This window comes from Scylla paramamosain, chromosome 20 (genome assembly GCF_035594125.1).
Source record: "Scylla paramamosain isolate STU-SP2022 chromosome 20, ASM3559412v1, whole genome shotgun sequence".
In the NCBI taxonomy this organism is placed as follows: domain Eukaryota; kingdom Metazoa; phylum Arthropoda; class Malacostraca; order Decapoda; family Portunidae; genus Scylla; species Scylla paramamosain.
In genome coordinates, this window is record NC_087170.1 from 10,959,849 (window position 1) to 10,980,672 (window position 20,824).

Here is a 20,824-nt window from a genome sequence, read left to right on the forward strand (position 1 = left end):
CAAAACTCAAGGAACCACTTAACAGGAAATATGGTGAAATCAATTATATGTATATAGGGTTATCTTAATAAATAAGAAATAATTTTACGTACGTGTATTGTACGGTTGAGTATAAGTTGAGTAACCATCTCTTGAAAGCTAACTTTTTAATATTTCAAGGTACACTGTCATGAATCTGCAGTCACATGAAAAACTAAAAGAGCATCAGCTGTCAACTTTCCAACCCAGATTTCCAGAGGGGATTGGCAAGTTTCTTAAATATATTTTTTTTACTTGTCTTCCCGATCAACACAAAGTGCGACAAAGTAGAGCACTGTGCCTACCAAATATAAGAACTATTTAACCATCAGAATGCTCAAGTTTGTCTTAAAGTTGTTGGAAATAATAAACAAACATCATAACAAATCAACAATTTTCTTATTCAAGGAGTTGGATGTTTATGGTAATATACTCTCCACTGCATGACATATGAGATCTCCCCACAACAGCCACTTTCTTAAGAGGGATCAGTTCTTGAACTAGGCCATGTAGGAAAGAGATCTAACAAAGACAAAGAAACTATTGAAGGAAATAAAGTGTTCCCAGGAATAATAATTTTTTGAGATTTTTCAAAATCAGAGTTTTGAGGAAGACCAGAAATTCAATACAAGGAAGGATAGATGGATATGTAAGAGCCCTGACAGTGTGCTGAGAGTCATGCATACAGTTTCCAGTTACCATCATGATTCTTGAGGTCACCTCCAGCAAGGGAGACATTATGCCTCAATTTTCTGAGAAGGGCATGGGAGTCAACATATATGTACTGTAAATCATTGTGTTGATGGAAGGATATACATATGCCATTGCTGACATGAAGCTTTACGTCTGCCAAAATCAACTGTCAAAGCTTGCAAGGCAAAAAGTGATTATGGCAAGGTTTGATGTCTGACCCCCATATCTCCCTATAAAGGAGGCTAAATAGAGTGAGACTAAATCAATCTCATGAATACATTCACACCAAACAATTTTGATCTTTTATTTGATTTGTTATTATTACTATTATTATTTTTTTTTTTTATTATTTCTACAGAGCTCATCTTCCCGTCATTCTCCAATCTTTTCCAAATTGCCACCTCATCTTTGCTTTTCATCAAAATATCATATTAATACCTTAACACATACTAGAGTTATATTCCTGTGTGCCTGATGAATTTTATCCACACAAAAAATTGTTTGCTATGTTAATTTTATGTGCAGTGATGATTATGCTTGAGCACAAGATTATGGATGCAATCTTGTTTTTATATCCATATAAGTGGCTCATGAATGCTGGAGAGAGAGAGAGAGAGAGAGAGAGAGAGAGAGAGAGAGAGAGAGAGAGAGAGAGAGAGAGAGCTTGGTTCAGGTGTCATACCTGCTTGTAGAGGTGGTTGCAGATTGTGGAATTTATATCTGATTGTGAGCTGAACTAAACTTGAAATGCCCTGTTGAATATGAACAGACCTAGTTGAGTTCTGAATTGTTTTCACATTTTAAGTTCACTAGTAAATTATGTTTTGGTTGGTTTTCTGTTCTGGTGAAAAGACTCATCCATTCCAATACAGGAACACATTTGGAATGTAACCTCTTGTGAGATTTTTTTGGTTTTTGGTTTCAATTATTTATTTCATATAGAGTATTAAACAGTTTTTAGGAACATGACTACAACACTAAATGAGGGTGGTCTGTACAATCACCTTTCTGTAAGAAGCACCGGCAAAACAATTTTTCATCTAAAACGCATAGTGCATGCCAAAGAAATATGATTGATAGGTTGCAGGAGGCTGAATTTACATAATGGTTTTTAGTCAAGTAAATGTACATTAGCATGTTAAACATACACCTAGATAATGCAGCTTCATTTTAAAGCTGATTGAAGCAAAATATAACATTTTAATTATATTAGAAGTACAACTTATACTGGTCTTTGCAGGGCAAGTAAATACACTTATCATTAACCTGCCCCACTCAGTACTCATAAGTATTGTAGACCACACAAAAAAGCATGCCTTGGCTAAATATTCAAATACAGTGGAACCTCAGTTACTGAACGTCTCCCTTTCTGAATAACTTTTTTTAACAAAATTTTTAACTTGTAATTGCTTCGGTTGCCATACCATAATTTGGTTTTTGAACATACTTGATTTCAAATAATACAAGATGTGGCAAAAGTTGCCATTTATTATTAATTCATATTTTCTATAAATATTTCCTTCATTTTTATATATTTTAGAGGAGAGACACAAAGGGTAAGACAGTAATTCAATCTTTGAAATAAGTTAAATGTGATCCTGTTGAAGGAGTTGAAGAACCTCGATGTAAAATAATCAAGATTCGGCTCAAGAGTAATCCTGAATACCCAGTGGCTCTCTCTGTGACCCATAACACCATCACTACTACACAATTGCATTTTCCCAGTAGCTTTTCCCAGCAGCAAGATGTCTAAGATCACCTTCATTTTGGTGGTGAGTGAGTTGCTCCTCTCTGTTTCACTCTGTAAGGCTTCGCTCACTTGATCGGTGACAAAGAGAATGCCTGCATGGCCTAAACAATATATCTTTTGATGAGGTCTGTGTCACTAAGTTCATTCAATACATTCTTTCTGGACAAAAAAAGAAATTCTAAGCTGGAGATGTTATAGAGCGGCCATCTTAGCAGTGGGAGTGTCAGTCATTACCTGCAAAGACATGATGGATGGGTGTCTGATAATGGATTAATCTATTTTACATTGATTCCTATGGGGAAAATGGTTTCGGTTTTCAAACATTTCGGATTTTGAATGCATTCAGGAACAAGTTAAATTAAAAAACCAAGGTTCCACTGTAGTTTGTAAGCTATCACTCTAGACTAAACACGATAAACTGTGTGAGCTTAACATTGATTGGATGTTTAAGGCTCAACACACACGCCAAGCTGTACCAGTGCCTGCGTGAGGTGGTTCTTCATGGGGATCACATGCCGACCACAGAAGTGGACCAGCATGTTGCCAGACTTTTCCTGCATGACTTTGAACAATCAGGTAAGATGGCTAGCAACTTGGAATTAATCTTGAGTAGCTGATTAAGACAAAGAGCCACTTACAATTAGCTGTGATTAGCTGAGTAAGGTAAATGACCAGTTAGAACTGACCTACGAGTAGCTGGGTGAGGCAACAGACTGTCTAATCCATGGGACAAATAGAAGTCCTAATTTCACTTCCTGAAAATTTTATAGTAGTATATTACAAATGATGAGAATATTTTCCTTATTGGTAATTGGTATTTCTTTTGTGAAGCCTTCTGTAACTAATCTTATGTTGCATTCTTCTCACCAGGTATTCACCTAAATGAGAACCAGAGGCAGAGAGTTGTGAGTCTGAATGAGTTGATCCTCACAATGGGACAACACTTTATGAATGGGTCACACCATCCCAGAGCTGTGCCAAAGGATAAGCTGCCAGAGGCCATCAGACAACAGTGAGTTATAGCATTATTTAGCACCAAAAAATCAACCATTTATCATTTGATTATTGTATAATGTGCCTGACTCTTAAATTTTACCATTAATCATCAAACATTAATAAGTCACTGCATCGGGTTCACTGGCAGTCACCTTCTATAACCCATTTATTTATTTTATTTTATTTTAATTTATTTCATTTTATTTTTTTACATTATAAAATTACACATGAAATATTTAAATTGTATGTAAGTATACTATACTACAGATTTTGTGATGAAATTATAGAGCTCATAAAGAAATATTGTGAAGGAAAAACAATGAGTGAAGGATAAAAGGAGGAAATGCAAACCTAATAGGAAGGGCATAAGAGCTTGATATGTGTAGGGCTTGGTAAAGGAGTGAGTTGCTTTGCTGACCTGTCCATCAAGTCTAAACAGAATGTATCTATTATCACATTGTATATTTGGATGCTCTGGACCTGCTGTTACTTTTATCATTGGTTCCTCTTCTCTGAGTGAAAAAAAAAAAAAAAAAAAAAAAAGCTGCTACCCTGCTATGAGGATCATGGAACTTTTAAGTCGTAATTACTGGTTATGTTTATGAAAGACTGCACAGTGACCTGGACTTTTGAGAGTACTGTTCATGCCATGTTCATATTATGTTGTGTGAAGTAAGTGAATCCTATTCCTTTTTCAAATTATTATTGCATGTATCGAATATTAGTGAAACTCTGGCTTTCAGTTTTGCCATTGATGGGAACAATATCGTTGTGACCGGCCTTTATGCAGATGCACCCCAAGAGATCACTCGGGAGGCTGCCTACAAGATCTACCTCTTCCCTGATCCTCACCAAGAAGACATGTTAACTGAAATGCTCAATGGAAGACATGAGATGGCAACACTTTGTGGCTTCCCTTCATATGCACACAGGTGAGGAGACATTCCTTCACTACTACATGTGGGGATGAATTATTGTGATGCAGTAGATCTGTTACCCTGGATAATTATTATATGAATTTTTTATTATATTATAGCCAATTGTAGAACAGTCAAAAAACATAGTTCGAGTAAATAAGAATTATATTGTGCTCCATGTGTGTGTGTGTGTGTGTGTGTGTGTGTTTACCTAGTTGTAGCATATGGGAGGGTTCTATGGTCGTGCTGCCTTATCTCTCTATCTCTCATTATCTAATTTGACCTTGATGTTATGTATCAGATGAACCACTATCTTTTTTATATCTCTCATATTGTTGTCCCTTTTTAAGTTTTTGTCAAGCACTTCAATATCCTTTATCATTCTATAAATTGCAATCAGGTCACCACTTTCTCTTCTTTGTGTATGTGTGTGTGTGTGTGTGTGTGTGTGTGTGTGTGTACACTAAGAATATTCCATATAAGATGGCAAGGCAATAAAATGCTCAATTAAAAAGATTGTCCAAAAGGCAGTTTATGCAAAATTTTTGTTAGCCAGCACTTTGCTGACTATACAGTCAATCCAGACCAAGCTCAGCATCACTTTTACATCTGCCCTTTCATAGATATTCCTGTATACAGTTTGTGCTGCATTCATTTATAGACTGATTGAATGGCAATATGGGATGTATTGAAAGGTATATGGTGTGGATGGGAGTTGAGTGAATGGGGAGTGCACTTTCTGTTTGGTGTTGGTAGGTGCCAAGTCTAGAGTTGATAGAGGAGGCACTGGTCCATTGCTTTATCACTTAGCAACTTCTCTCACTCTTCTCCTTAGGGCAGTCAGTGGTAGTTTGGCAGAGACTCCAGAGTTTGTGGTGGAGTTCTTAGAGCTGCTTGCTGAGAAAGTTCGTCCAAGGGCACAGGAGGACTTTGAGGAGATGGCTGCAGCTAAGAAATTCCAGCAGGGCAATTCAAGAGTGAGGGTTGAGGCTTTGTTTATAATAAAGAAAATTATGTTCATGTTTCAAAATAGGAGAATTTTATCAGAATTCTTCTTGCTGATTGTCTACAACAGAGAAGGGATTCTTCTTTTATTTTGCCATGCACTCAGTGTTTTTTCAAGTTGTTCTCTTATGTTTTTGCATTCTTCTATCAAATACCTGCTCTGCTTTAGTTTCCTCTCATTTTTTTGTATATTTTCTTTCTGCATGTTTCAGATCTCATAAGTAAGTCTTCTGTTGCACTCACCACCTCCACTTGGGAAGTCTCACATTTTGCTTTCTAAAACAGTTTTTCAAAAAGGCTTCGACTCAAACTGCAAATCACCTGCAGCAGTGCTCAAGTGCTAGGCTGCAGAACACTTTCCTACAACCAAATTTTTAATGATTTGATGCAAAGTCCTTGACAAGAGTTATATTTATAGTAAAAGTGTATTTAGTATAGTCATGTTGAGTAGTTGAATAACCTGCCACACTTATTTCCACTGTTCTTTGTTTTCCCTCTACCTAAAGCTCTGTAATCTGTTGAGAGTGAGTTAGTTGTCAGATCTTATGAGAAGATTGTTTTATAGATCCAACAAAAAAAATGTGCAAAAAAAGTGGAAGTGAGTGCTGCAAGTTAACAGATTATTGACCATGACTTCATCTCAATCCCTGCACTCACGTATTATCTGATCAGTACATAAAATAGTGATAGTGGCAGAGGAGTGCAATAAGTTTGTGTCTAATTCCTCTAGTATCCTCTTCATCAAACTGGGAGTAACAATTGAATTGGATCACAAAAATTTCAGATGGCTTGACTTTAGTTTTAAGGTAAGGATAGTTTCTGCCTTCTAAGATTATTATCTATTTTCATTAGAATTTAGAATGTATTTTGTTCTTCATTCTTTCTCTGTGCCTTCCACCACTCTTGATGAAGCCTCCCTTGTCCCTCAGGGCCTTGCACCTTGGGATGTGTTACACTTCACTCGAATTCTGCGACAGAACAAGTGTGAAGTGAGTGCCAACATTTTAGCTCCTTACTTCTCTCTGGGAGCTGTCATGGAAGGCCTTAGTGGGCTGCTACACAATCTTTATGATGTGACCCTGGAAGTGGAAGAGCCTACTCCAGGGGAACTGTGGGCAACAGACATCTATAAATTGGCAGGTATGTCTGTCTATGTCTGATGCCACATTCCCTCTGGGATTGACCCCCATGGGAGCAGTCTTGGCAGAAAAGTTTCCTCCTTTCCCAGTCCAAACATTCCCTTCTTGTTCAAACACTTGATTTTTAGTAACACCATTTTCACACATGTACATTTTAACCTATCCTTCCACCTTCTAAGTGGCCTTCCTCTCCCGCTAGCACTTTTGATTTCAGTCATATACACTTTCATCATAAACTCTACATTCTTCATTCTCACAATATGGCTGTACCATATCAGTATGTTATCATAATGCTCATGATTTGCAGTGATACACATACCACATCTCTCATGCGCACTTTCATTTCATTACTGTCCTATTTCACTCTTTGCCTTCTATCCATCCTTGTCTGTCCATTCGATCATGATTAATCATGATGAAATATCCTTCTCTTCTTTAGTTCTTACTGTCATTTTCCTAGAGAATCTGTCATCACATTGATATTTGGTCTGTCTGTATGTGCATCAGTATAGTAGATTATATGATGTACTACCATATTTTTGGGTATGTAGGATGTGCATTTTTTCCACTGTTTTTCAGTACATACTAGTAAGCAAGCATTTGTCCATAGTAGCTATGTGGTCTTGTAATATCTGATAATGCAACAATTTGTGCTCCCAGGTTTTTTTTGCTAGTGATGATGGTGTTGGCATCTACTGCTTAAGCAGTGATGATAGCTTATTTGTAAGTGATAATAGGTATTTTTAGTGTCATCATTGGAGATTGATAATGATAATGATTGATAATTTTAGTGTTGTTGATTAATAATGGTTACTGTTATTAATGATGGCTAATACTGGTGATGCTCGCTCCACCGTCCTCACTCCCCAGTATCACCAACATGACTGCCCATGCTGCATCATCACATGCTGTATATTTCCACTTAAACATTGTTACTACTGTAGAAAACAAGAATGTGTTTTTGCATTATAATAGCTACTGTGCATTTTTACAAACAAGCATGGCAAAGTGTCTTAGAAGGTCTCTTAGATACCATGATAAAAATATGACAGTGACATTAATATGAATGTGGTCCTGGTACGGGTGAGGGCAAGGGAGAGGGACAACTGGGCAGCAGTAAGAAGTGTACACTACACAGGCAGTAGGAAATTAACACAATCACTTGCCAAAAAACACATTGAATTAACACTACAGGGCAGCAGAGCAAATGTAGGTTGGTGTATTTACCTAATTGTATTGTACAGGGTCTGAGCTAAAGCTCATTTGTCCTGTGTCCATATTTGAAGTTATCCAATTTGTCTTTAAATTTGCTCACACTATCAGCTGTAAACACTGCCTCACTCAACTGTTCCAGAGATCAATTCTTCAGTATGGGAAACTATATTTCTTGGTGTGGTGGGCAGTGTGTGTGTGTGTGTGTGTGTGTGTGTGTGTGTGTGTGTGTGTGCGTATGCATTTGTCTCTGGTGTGGTGTGTGGTGAGCAATGGTGCACACAATATTTGAATTGGTGGCAATCCATGAAAAATTTTATGTGTCTATTTCCCTTCTGCTGCTAATCTGTGAATGATTGAATTTGTGAATGTTGAAGGTTGATTGTTCATGAGAAACCATATATATAATGAATATTTCATATGCACTGTTGTCTCATTTTCTTCTGTTGCAAATTCCATAGTCAAGCAAGTAACACTGATAATTTTGGTCAATAGTGAAGCATGGAAGTGAAGGTGTCCTCGGCCATATCTACTGTGACTTCTATGAGCGTGTTGGAAAGCCTCACCAGGACTGCCACTTCACTATAAGGGGTGGGAAGTGTCTGCCAGATGGATCTTATCAGGTTAGCAGGAACAAAATGATTCTTTTAGCATGACATTGTTTGGACATAGGAATGGTCAGTTGCTGGTCTTAACTTTGGAGGAAATATGCATAATGAAATTGTTTGCTTCCTAGATATTTGAAACTACTCTAACACTTATGATCCAAACAAGTTTAAATATGTCAAAGGTTTATGCCAAACAGGATTAGCAAGTAAGTGTGTTCACATTAGTGGTGTTGATGCTACATGCTGTCCGAAATTTTAATTCCTGAGATGTGTGTGTGTTTGGACCATTTTATTTTAGTGTTTTCTCTTACAAAAATGTTTGGTAGATATTTATGTAATCAGTTTCAGGTATTCCTTGTGCCTTACAGTGCACAAAAAAAAATAGCTGTTAGGTTGAATTTTGGGATGCATAATGTAACCACTAAAGGATGTGGGTGTGCAGCAAAATCAGCCCCTGTATCCTGGCATGTTTTCACGTTTTCGTGGATTTTGCTTATTTCCCATTACTGATTTCACAGCTCTACCTTGATTGATAGCTTTAAACTCAATAGCATCCTAATTATCAATCCTTCTTCAGCCTGCCTCACAACTAAAGTCTCTCCTTTAAGTGATGTTGCCATGTGGAAATGAGGTGTGAAAAAAATTGCTATACGATGTATGTCGTATAGCAATTTTTTTCCACACTTTGCTGGCCTGTATTTGTTGTGCTGAATAAGGTGCAGGCCACCGTCTTTGGTTAGTGGCCTGAGGCTCCTCTTGTCAGTGCTTCCAGTCTTGCTGTCACTGGCAATAACACTACTTTTACAGATTCATCGAATAACCTCTTACTTCTTTCCAGTTGCACTGTGACTAAGAGCTCTTTTGGAAGCAAATGTTAGGTTTGTTGAAGTCTTAAGTCACATGGTTATCATCTGGTGAAGAATCAGAGACTGGAAAATCACAAAATGCAAGTGTGGCCATGACTAGAGACACAGACACTGAACCCTGAGATGTCAAATTTTTGTATTGGCTGTGGAGGTGTGGTGATCCATAAATCCCTGTGACAAGTTCAAATTACACCCATGGAATGCATACTTGAAAATTCTGTCACCCATCCTTTGCAGGCAGTTGATGAAAACCATGATTTGTCTTTTATGGGTTAATGAAGAGACACTTTCTGTTAGTACCTTAGAACAATAACAGGGAGTTTCAGTGATTTAGCCATCATACCTGTTCATATTCTGTCTTCCTGTCATTCAGAATCCAGTAGTGGTGCTTCACCTGAACTTGCCCTCACCCTCCTGGTCCTGCCCATCCCTTCTGACACCCAGCATGGTGGAGAACCTTTTTCATGAGATGGGTCATGCCCTTCACTCCATGCTGGCCAGGTAAGTACTGCCCTAGCTGTAAAAAGATAGCTTGGCTTGGGAGTCACAGCAAGGGAGAGGAGACAGGAAAAGTCAGCCTAGTAACACTGGAATGATAATGTTTCCATGTATTACACTTACCTCTTTATGTTTTCCCATCCTGTACAGGACACAGTACCAGCATGTGACAGGAACCAGATGCAGCACTGATTTTGCTGAGGTTCCTTCAATCCTCATGGAATCATTTGCTCAAGATCCCAGGGTTCTCAGCACCTTTGCACGGCACTACAAGACTGGGGATAAGATGCCTGCAGACCTCTTGGAGAAAATGATTGCTGCAAGGTCTATCTTTGCAGCTTCTGAGATGCAACTACAGGTGAGAATTAGTAATGTCCTCCTCATTTTACATTTATGAAGTAACTTGTGATAATAGATATAAGACTGAAAAATTCAGCTGATACTGTAGTAGTTAGATAATCATTTTATAGTTGTAACTCAGGTGGAAGACAAGGAAACCAACCAATGCCTTTGCTGCCCTTAATCTTTCTGCCCACTCACAGCTGACACATCAACTCTTCAATTCATTGCCAAGTCTGCAAATCATAACTTGAAACAGTGTAATACATATGAAGCACACACACACACACACACACACACACACACACACACACACACACACACACCTTGGAACACCAGGCAATTGTATGATATACAAACAGGGAAGACTCATACACAAGCTCAGAAAAAACACAGTATTACTTCTGAAGCACACTCACAACATACATGAAACTAAATACCTTCATTTTGGTTGTTTTGTGTAATATAATAAAATTTATGAATGAAGAAAGGATACAACCATTTGGTCTTAAGGGGACCGAATAAGTTGAAAATCCGAAAAATATCGAAAAATGCAAAAATCATCTCATGGCATCACAGTGTATGCACGATAATTCTTCATCAACATTTATATACCATTTAAATACCCATTTAAATGCTCGCCGCTCACACTCAGTCACTCAGTTGAGGTCATTGTAGGTGAGAGATGGTTGTAGAAAAATATTCACTGAAAAACTAAGAAAGTTTATGTGGAACAGTTTTCTTTATGGTGGAATATGGAAGTTTCTTCTCACAGCCTAGCAGAATGGGGGCGAGGAAGAACCTCGTGTGTGTATTGTGCATGCTTAGAGAGAGGGAGAGAGATAGTGATGCTCACTTTCATCAACTTCTATACCCACTTAGCATTCACACACTCCCTGCTTTTTGCTCTCTTTTACCACAGTGGGTAAGAGGAAATCTTACCTTACCCAAAGGAGGAAGGTACTGGCAAAAGCATGCCAGATATTAGCTGAGAGCAGAGAACAATGTGAGGGTGGGCATATAGCCTCATGGCACATCAGCTGACACTCCCATGTTGTGTGATCTGTCCTTCCCACCACCTCACCTACCACTCCACTTACAAGTTATGTTTCTGCCTCTGCTGCCCAGCTACTACTTCTGCTATGTTTACTGCTGTACAATTATAGTTGCTGCCTTCAACATCATTGTCTCCACTAGCAAGAGAATCTCTTAATGAAGAGATTGAAAATTTTTGAGAACGATGAAGAAATCTCACTCACTGGAGATAATGTTTTAGTTTCATTGGAGCAGCTTCAAGAAATGATGGCCAAAACAAAATGTAATAAGACCCCAGCTTGACACACACCACCAGTCACTGGCCCTCATGCATTGGTGTAGCATGTCCTCATTGTAGAAATGAAGTGTGCAATGTTTCATCTAAGAGATTCATATGCTAACAAAACAAGCCATCTATGAATCTAACACTTGCAGTTATGGCTCAAAATCATCTACAACTCAAGACAAATACATTGTAATACTTGGCACCTAAAAATTCCAGTATTGTATAGCTATATATGGATGAAAGGCACATGAGCATCCCTTTAAATTTTAAAGCCCTGTATCTCAAAGCTAACATTGTGCTATTGAGGCATATTTCTCTGCCATTTATTGTCCAATTCTGATGATTCTGGTGTCATTAGAAAGGGAATTAAAATACCCAAAAAATTACAAGACCTTTTTTTTTTTTTTTTTTTTTTTTTTTCCTAGCCTAAGCAAAATAACCAGTTAAGAAAAATTTTGGATTTTTCTCAATGAAACCAAAACTGAAAATTGTCTCATAAATTTCTTAGAAAACCATCAGAGTATCTTGTGACAAATTTTAAGAAAATTCAAGAAAAACTTGTCTAAATATGGAAAAATCTAATTACCAATTTTTTTTACATTTCCATTAAAGAAAAAAAAAAATGCTCCAAATGTAATGAAACTTATGCATATAACACATGTAAAGGTACTTTATAGCTCAAACATTTGGTGTAGTTTGGTTCATAAATAATGAAACCTTAAAATAATTCAATTGGGCCCTTTAACTTAATAGGTTAGTTTTAGTTTGCAAGTAAGATCAGAGACTCATCAATATTTAGTGTAATTTCTTGTATTTTTTTTAATTAATTAATTTATTTATTTATTTGTCTTCCTTTATAAAAGGAAAGGAGATTTAGCTAATATTTCAATAACTACACATAAGTTGGAATGATGTAGTGTGTCCTTATCACTATGACTTTACAACTTGAAATTCAGGTGGAATTCATTATTTTTCAGTGACATTGTGAAACAAGACTTTGCACAATATGCTCATTCCCCCTAAAAGTTATTTTAGTTCTCAAATATTTTTTCAACCTTTAAAATCATAAGTCCTCATTAGTAAAAACTCAACTTTTGACTTTCTGTGTGTGTGTGTGTGTGTGTGTATATATATATATATATATATATATATATATATATATATATATATATATATATATATATATATATATATATATATATATATATATATATATATATATATATATATATATATTTTTTTTTTATTATGTAGGATGGACACTGGCCAAGGGCAACAAAAATCCAATAAAAAAAAAAAAGCCCACTAAGATAAGATGCCAGTCCCATAAAAGGGTCCAAAACAGTAGTCAAAAATTGAAGGATAAGTGTCTTGAAACCTCCCTCTTGAAGGAATTTAAGTCATAGGAAGGTGGAAATACAGAAGCAGGCAGGGAGTTCCAGTGTTTACCAGAGAAAGGGATAAATGAATGAGAATACTGGTTAACTCTTGCATTAGAGAGGTGGACAGAATAAGGGTGAGAGAAAGAAGAAAGTCTTGTGCAGCAAGTCTGTAGGAGGAGGGGAGGCATGCAGTTAGCAAGATCAGAAGAGTAGTTAGCATGAAAATAGTGGTAGAAGACAGCTAGAGATGCAACATTGTGGTGATGAGAAGGAGGCTGAAGACAGTCAGTTAGAGAAGAGGAGTTAATGAGACGAAAAGCTTTTGATTCCACCCTGTCTAGAAGAGTGGTATGAGTGGAACCCTCCCTAGACATGTGAAGCATACTCCATACATGGACAGATAAGTCCCTTGTTCAAAGTTAGCAGCTGGAGGAGTGAGAAAAACTGGCAGAGATGTCTCAGAACGCTTAACTTCATAGAAGCTGTTATAGCTTAGAGATGAGATGTGAAGTTTCCAGTTCAGATTATAAGTAAAGGACAGACCGAGGATGTTCAGTGTAGAAGAGGGGTACAGTTGAGTGTCATTGAAGAAGAGGGGATAGTTGTCTGGAAGGTTGTGTGGAGTTGATAGATGGAGGAACTGAGTTTTTGAGGCATTGAACAATACCAAGTTTGCTCTGTCCCAATGAGAAATTTTAGAAAGATCAGAAGTCAGGTGTTCTGTGGCTTTCCTGCGTGAAATGTTTACTTCCTGAAGGGTTGGACGTCTATGAAAAAGACATGGAAAAGTGCAGGGTGGTATCATCAGCATAGGAGTGGATAGGACAAGAAGTTTGGTTTAGGTCATTGATGAATAATAAGAAGAGAGTGGGTGACAAGACAGAACCCTGAGGAACACCACTGCTAATAGATTTAGGAGAAGAACAGTGACCATCTACCATAGCAGCAATAGAATGGTCAGAAAGGAAACTTGAGATGAAGTTACAGAGAGAAGGATAGAAGCCGTAGGAGGGTAGTTTGGAAAATCAAAGCTTTGTGCCAGACTGTATCAAAAGCTTTTGATATGTCCAAGGCAACAGCAAAAGTTTCACCAAAATCTCTAAAAGAGGTTGACCAAGACTCAGTAAGGAAAGCCAGATCACCAGTAGAGCAGCCTTGATGGAACTCATACTGGTGATCAGATAGAAGGTTGTGAAGTGATAGATGTTTAAGAATCTTCCTGTTGTAAGATTCAAGTGTGCATGTATGTGTAGTAGGTGTGTGTACTTCCTCCAAGAGACCAGAAGTGGTCTATGTTACACCTTGCGGCATAAACAAGGCAGGTTGTTCATGAGGCATCTCGAACCAGAGTAATATCAGTGACATCTCAGCCAAACTTAATAATTCTATTCATTGCCTTCCCCATCCATCCTACTATAATGCAAGATAGAGAGAACGTCAGAATGGACTCCACAATAGGGTAGCAAATCCATTCAAGTTAAATTATACATGGAAACTTCTTGTCACACTTGAGGCAAGGCCAACAAAAGCTGGTGCTGGAGTGAGGTAACAGTACTGCTAGTCAGTGACTACATGTATGTTGTTTATGTTTTTGCTCAATAAATTCACAAAATCATTAAACAATATCCTTATTAATGGTTTTAAATCCAGTTATACTGGAGAATGAAACAACATGCTAGAAATACAAAAATAAATAATGACTTGTTGCTAGATACATTTTAATGCACTTTCGTGATATTTTTAACAGAATTAATCATCCATTTGTCTTATATGGTACTTTTATTTCATTATGCTGGTTGTAGAGCACATATATCAAGGAAACTTTTGACAGCAAACACAGCTTTCTATCTCAATTCATTGAGGAGGTATTGTGTTTTGAATGGTGCAAAACTTTTTTTTTTCGGTGCTTACGTCACTGGTTTTAGGTGCCTTGTATATGCATATGAAAATGCATGATGTACTCAAAGAAATTTCTCTCCCACAGACCTTTTATGCCTTACTGGACCAGCACCTCCATGGGGCTGAGCGCTGGTCTTCATCCGTCTCCACTACACAGATCCTTGAGGAAGTCCAGAATAAATACTATGGTCTTCCATATGTCAAGAATACAGTAAGTAGCTAGTGTTTTTGCAACATTTTCTTATCTTCAACTAATATCTAAAGCATAGGAAATCATAGAATTTTTCCAAATATTTCAAGACAGTAATGGTTATGAAGCTATGTAGTAGTTGAACAGTGGCTTTCCTTGTGCCTGTTTGCTTCTAAAAGGTATTTAGATAAATAGAGGCTTAAATAAATGGAGGCTGGTGCAGAGTATGGACCATACCCTGTACACACTGAGCTCACTTGGTAGCCCTGCCCTCTGCTTTGTCCTACTTTCAGCAGGGCTAGTGGTAAGTGCACTCATGCCACCTCCAGTTTTTTTATATTGCAAATATTTTCACTCTTGTTATTAACTAGCCTTGCTGTATTATTTCTTTTAAATATCAATGCAAGAACAATAGCTATGTCAAATTATTAATTGTACAAAACTGTAGAAATTAATATTTGTATAGTACAGTAATTGCCTTGATTTGGCTGCAAGCACACCACGTGTCCAGTGGTGAGAGGAGCTGATTGGTGCATGCATGAAGGTGTTGCCACTCTCACTCACTTTATATATGAATAAAGATACTTTCACTTTATAAATTAGCTTAAGCCCAAAGCCAGTTTCCAAAAATATCAGTACGAAAACATTAATAACTTCAAAGTATTAACCCTTCAGAAAGAAAAAAGTTGTGGAAACAAATAAACCTTTATCATTATCTCAGCTAAACCTGTATCAATGATATCCCAAATATGTAACTTTGGAATTAAGCCTAATACAGTATTTATTCATGACTTTCGTATACAGCATAAATCAAAGACGCAGCAAAGACTAATTAAATACTACAGATAACTATCTCTTCTTCAGTGACATTCTGCTCCCCCTCTTCTACACTGAACATCCAGTCCTTTCTAAACTAGGAACTTCACATCTTGCCTCTCACAAAAAACAGTTTCTATGAAGTTAGGTACTCTTAGCTTGCAAAAAGAGACCATAATGATGTGTGCCATACCCAGAGAGGTAAACTGTCAAATGTGTATAAAAAAGAATATGCTAATTTATGTTTGTATGTTTGAAGGCATAAAGTGTCACAAATGTGGAGTATTTTCATATGTTTTATAATATTCTAATAAATTTATTTTTGTAGGAATGTACCTCATAAAATATAATGAACATCCATTGGAATGATTGATTAATATTTGATTTACAAATGCTTTCAAGAAATGTAACTCATTTGTAAATCGATTCACCTTTGCAGTATTTGACTGTCTTCATGGTGATAAGGGGTACTATGTTTGTTGATATTTTACAAAGAGAATCATCACCTTACAGGCCTGGCAGTTGAGGTTTGGTCATCTTGTAGGATATGGAGCAAAATATTACTCCTATCTTTTGTCTCGTGCTGTGGCCTCATGGATATGGCAAGAGTACTTTGCAGAAGATCCATTCAGCAGGTAAGATGTAGTATTTTCATATTGTGAACAAAATGCTATGCATTGACATTTCCCAGTAGTATGGGGACAAGACCTGGCTGCACACTCTGGCTGGATTAGCAGAATACCACTTCTATATTCCTTTCATGTTCATAAAAGGCAACCAGTAGGATTGGAGTGAAGAACTGGGGACCAGCTCTGTATCTTTACTATTATTATGTGACAAGTTATGTAGATCTTAGTCATTCTCCTTTTAGGTGACAAAATCTAGGTGTATATAGATAGATGAATGATAATAGATTTTAAAAACATACTTCATATAAAGCCATGAACAATATTAAAGGAGAATGAGAACAGTAATCTCCTGCCAGCCATCATTCATAGTGATTATGATTGACAATTCCTAATCAGACTGTTTTGATTCATTTGTAGACTCAAGGTTAGTATCTTTGTCTAATACATGGAAGTAATCTCAGTGAAAATCCTACTCTAACAAACTTGGTGTTTCACCAATTATTACTCTTCATTTTACTAATCCACATTTCTCATTTTTTTGTGAAAAAAGCCAGAGTTGTTAGAGACTTCCTAGAAACATCCTTTAGATGTGATGTGCAGGAAGCAAGTAACACTTCAATCTCAGAGGCCACAAACCAACCACATGACTGAGTCTGATGCCAGCTAGAAGTTATTTGAGTGATATGCCTCAGAAGATCTGCAAACAATTAGACCAAGAAAAATGTACACCCACCTGCCCATGTGTCAAGGACATTGGTCAGTCATCATACATTGTGTCAGTGATTGATTTCTGTGAATTGCTTCTGGCAGTTTACAAAGGTCTGAGAGAGCCTTGCAGCTTGAGTGGGTTGTGGTCTATCAGCAGTGATATCTGAGCTTTGATCACAGGAAAATGTATGAGACACACTCAGCATCACTTCTTACCCACTCTCACCCATCTGCAATTGTCTTTCATTATTTTCTCTGTGTTCTCCATCACGCCTGCCAAATGGTTATCAGATGTGCAGGTTACAATTTTTACCCTTTGTGTCTCAAAGGGAAATTGCAGGGCATATTTTTTTTATTTTTTTTTTTTTTTTTTTTTTTTTTTTTTTTTTTTTTTTAGAGAGGCTGTCAGAGTTGCACTAGACTACATTACTGTTCCCAGAATGCACAGGCTTGGACACTTTGGAAAATATTCAAGGCCAGTGACATACTTCTAAGGAGTAAAATATTGAATAACCCCCCAGATCTCAGCTAGAGAACTGAAAAATGCATCTTGGACTCTGGAGGACATGGCTCACATGTTGCCACTGACCTAAAGCTACCATCATACACCTGCCTAAAGCAAATCCTCACAGAAGTAGTGATAAGAAGCTTGCATTCACTTAGAAATATAAAACATGGAGTGAAGATGACAGTAAAAATACAAGTGATGAGCTAACATTCTGGACAGCAGGGGAGAGAGAGGAGGCCTTTACTGAAGATTTTAGGGGCCATGTCCTATAATTTTTCGCAAATAAAATCTTAAAAAAGTATTAGACAAGAATGCTATTTTGGCAGTTGATGTTTGAGACACCAATCAACATGTCAAAAATATGCTTTTGGTGTCACATGTGGATAACAAAGGCAATTAATTATAAGAGTAAATACAGGATAAACTTGCCTAAAATTCACAGGCACTGGTAGCAAGACTAGTGTGTCATCACGATAGATACCCCACCCACTCATCTTTTTGTGACGTCAATGTGAAGTTTAACTATGGCTTAAGAGTAATCACCAATCAGACCAACAGTTCTATCTTTTTGCCTCACACACACACACATACATTTATTATTATTATTATTATTATTATTATTATTATTATTATTATTATTATTATTATTATTACACAAAATGACAGGACATAGCCCCTCAGATCTTTACTAGAGGCTTAGCCCTAATGGTCCTAATGTTTTACAGGCCATGTCCTATAATTTTTTGCAAATAAATTATGTAGATAATCACACTGCAATGACTGTTGAAGGAATCTCTAGCCTGGGGTATTCGCTCTTCATCACATTTCATATACCAGGTGCAAAAGCTCAACTTCATAATTTGATACAGTTTGGATTCTATAGAATTTAATCTTTTCCTTGTAATTACACCCTGTATGGGTGGGATTCTGGCTTCTACCAGGCACAGCTCCGGACCTGCTTATTCCATGACTCATAGCAAACATTTCACCACTCTCTTATATTGTACAATTAGCTTCTAGGGGTGGTGTGTGAATTTCTGAATACCCAGAATGAATGTAACACTGCAGTAACATTTACACCAGCTGAGGGAAAGTAGAAGGATACATGGTGTATGTGTATTCTTGCTGCTGAGGTTTAAGCTGGATGCAGAATATATTAATGAATAATTTGGTCCTATTACATGTCTGAGGCAGATTCACAATTCTGTTGAAAGAAGAGTTCTTTGTATATATTTGTATATACTCATCAATTTAAAAAATATATATATATATTTATTTATTTATTTCATTTATTTTTTTTATTTATTTATTTATTTATTTTTCTTACAAGTATAACTTTTGTCACAAATATTCTTAAAAATTTTCTGCAAGAAAAGAAAAAATTCTACTCTCCTCACTTTCTCTATAGGGAGATGGGTGAGAAGTACCGTGCAGAAGTGCTGTCCCATGGTGGAGGAAAGCCACCTCGAGCTCTGGTGGAAGACTTTCTGGAGCGTAGTGTGGAATCTGGCAGCACTGTGAGGGCATTGATGACAGACCTGGACCAAAGGAAGTGCCAAGTAGCAGCAGCATTTAGCTGAACCATTACTAATTTATCAGAAATGAACTGCTTCAGTTATACTTTAGGGTGAGTGTGTGTGCATGTGGCACCTTGCCTTCACTACTTCATATTGTGGGATATTACCATCATTATTGTTATCATACCATCATCATCATTATACGGGTTTCCATTCATACTGTTCACCTAGCAGATGACAATATTGAGGACAGACATTAATATGCAGTGAGACACTGACTAGCAATCTTAAGGGAATGAAAAACCTTGTTAGTCCTAAAATCATTAGTTTTATGGAAACTTTTTGGTGTAGAAAATAAAAAGACTAGAACTTTTCATAAAAGCTCACTTCTTTCCTTTCATTGAAGCACTGATAAAACATATTAGTATGTTTTATATATTGACATCATAAGATATAGAATGGCAACAAGAAAGCACCATTGGATGTTGGTGTGATGGTACCAACAGCCTACATTGCCATCACCATTGTCATCATTGCACCCTCCTGCAGTGATTCATAGTCATTGAGTCCAGCATAGTCCTTTTTTTAAGTTTATAGTCTTTCAGATAATACATTTCCACTACCACCACCTCTGCCCAAGGAAGAAGTCTTGAGGGCTATTAGAGACAAAGGGAACAAGGCAAAAATCAAGATTGTGATCACTTGTTGGTAGTGTGGTGTACATGACCAAAGATGGTAAAAAGGTTCTTTACTATCTTGAGCAAAGGAGGAAAATGACACTTTATGGCAGCAGACCAGCAGCTGCTCACTAGATGAAGATCATTAAGCACATGGGACATTCCCCAACCATCAAGTCATAATCAGTTCCCTTATTTCAAGCTTTCTTCTTTATTCATGAAACAGAACTGTTTCTGTCCTCTTGTTAGATTTGAAACCAGTAGTTTAAAAAAGCTGGTCATGAGGACTCACTGTACAGTAGCAGTGTGTTAAATGCACTTCCAACACAAGAAAATTATTTAAACAAAAAATTAATTGCAACATGGCTCTTCTGTGCTTACATAAAAAACTTGCCAGAATCCAAGGAATCTAAATTCTTTATGAATATGTAAGGGATCCAATGTGAATGACTTGACAAAACATTATTGGTAACGTTCCATTCTCTTTTCATGGTACATACTTGCAAGGGCAGCTTGGTTTGAGCTTAAAATGGTCTACCTAAATCTCAATAATGAAGCCATCTTGAGCATCATGTTTCTTGGCTTTCCTTGGTTTTTATCACTAATCCATGTAAAAAGTAGGATTGAAGCCAGAGCTTCATTTCAAGCAGCCATATGGAAAGCTTGTCTTCTGAGCACAAAAATAATTTAATCTTGATAGCCAAGCCATTCTCAAGCCACACCCAAACTATTCAAAGTTTGCTTGATGAAGATACAAAGTTATGATTAGTGTTAACAGATCAGTTTCATCACTGATTAACACAAATGGCAGTTTGGTTTTATAGAAGGCATCTTAGCTAAACCACCTGCTTGGACCATGATGATCGATCTTAATGTCTGTCTATCTATCTATCTATCTATCTATATATATATATATATATATATATATATATATATATATATATATATATATATATATATATATATATATATATATATATATATATATATATGAATTATTGTATGAAACATGAATTCACTTCTCACAAAAGATTAACAAAAAAGTCTTGAGACTGAATTTAGTGTAGTTAATACTCCTGTATTGCTCTTACTAGCTTTCTTAATCAATATGCCATTACCATACCAGAACTCAAAAG

At 36.8% G+C, this 20,824-nt stretch overlaps 1 protein-coding gene across 4 annotated transcripts in view; it reads left to right on the forward strand.

Annotated features, from left to right (window-relative positions):
- The window catches only part of LOC135110302 (mitochondrial intermediate peptidase-like), a 35,128-nt gene that overhangs the window by 3,710 nt on the left and 10,594 nt on the right, over positions 1–20,824 (forward strand). For 2 of the 4 annotated variants that reach the window (XM_064022493.1, XM_064022495.1), the window contains exons 4-14: positions 2,913–3,037; positions 3,332–3,473; positions 4,201–4,389; positions 5,210–5,351; positions 6,309–6,519; positions 8,226–8,353; positions 9,578–9,705; positions 9,853–10,060; positions 14,729–14,854; positions 16,163–16,284; positions 18,903–19,392. In XM_064022493.1, the coding sequence (XP_063878563.1) occupies positions 2,913–3,037; positions 3,332–3,473; positions 4,201–4,389; positions 5,210–5,351; positions 6,309–6,519; positions 8,226–8,353; positions 9,578–9,705; positions 9,853–10,060; positions 14,729–14,854; positions 16,163–16,284; positions 18,903–19,074 (1,693 nt within the window). In that variant the 3' untranslated portion in view covers positions 19,075–19,392. Of the gene's footprint in view, positions 1–2,912; positions 3,038–3,331; positions 3,474–4,200; positions 4,390–5,209; positions 5,352–6,308; positions 6,520–8,225; positions 8,354–9,577; positions 9,706–9,852; positions 10,061–14,728; positions 14,855–16,162; positions 16,285–16,828; positions 17,004–18,902; positions 19,393–20,824 lie in introns of those variants that run through there. The other 2 variants (XM_064022492.1, XM_064022496.1) reach the window with 2 other exon arrangements.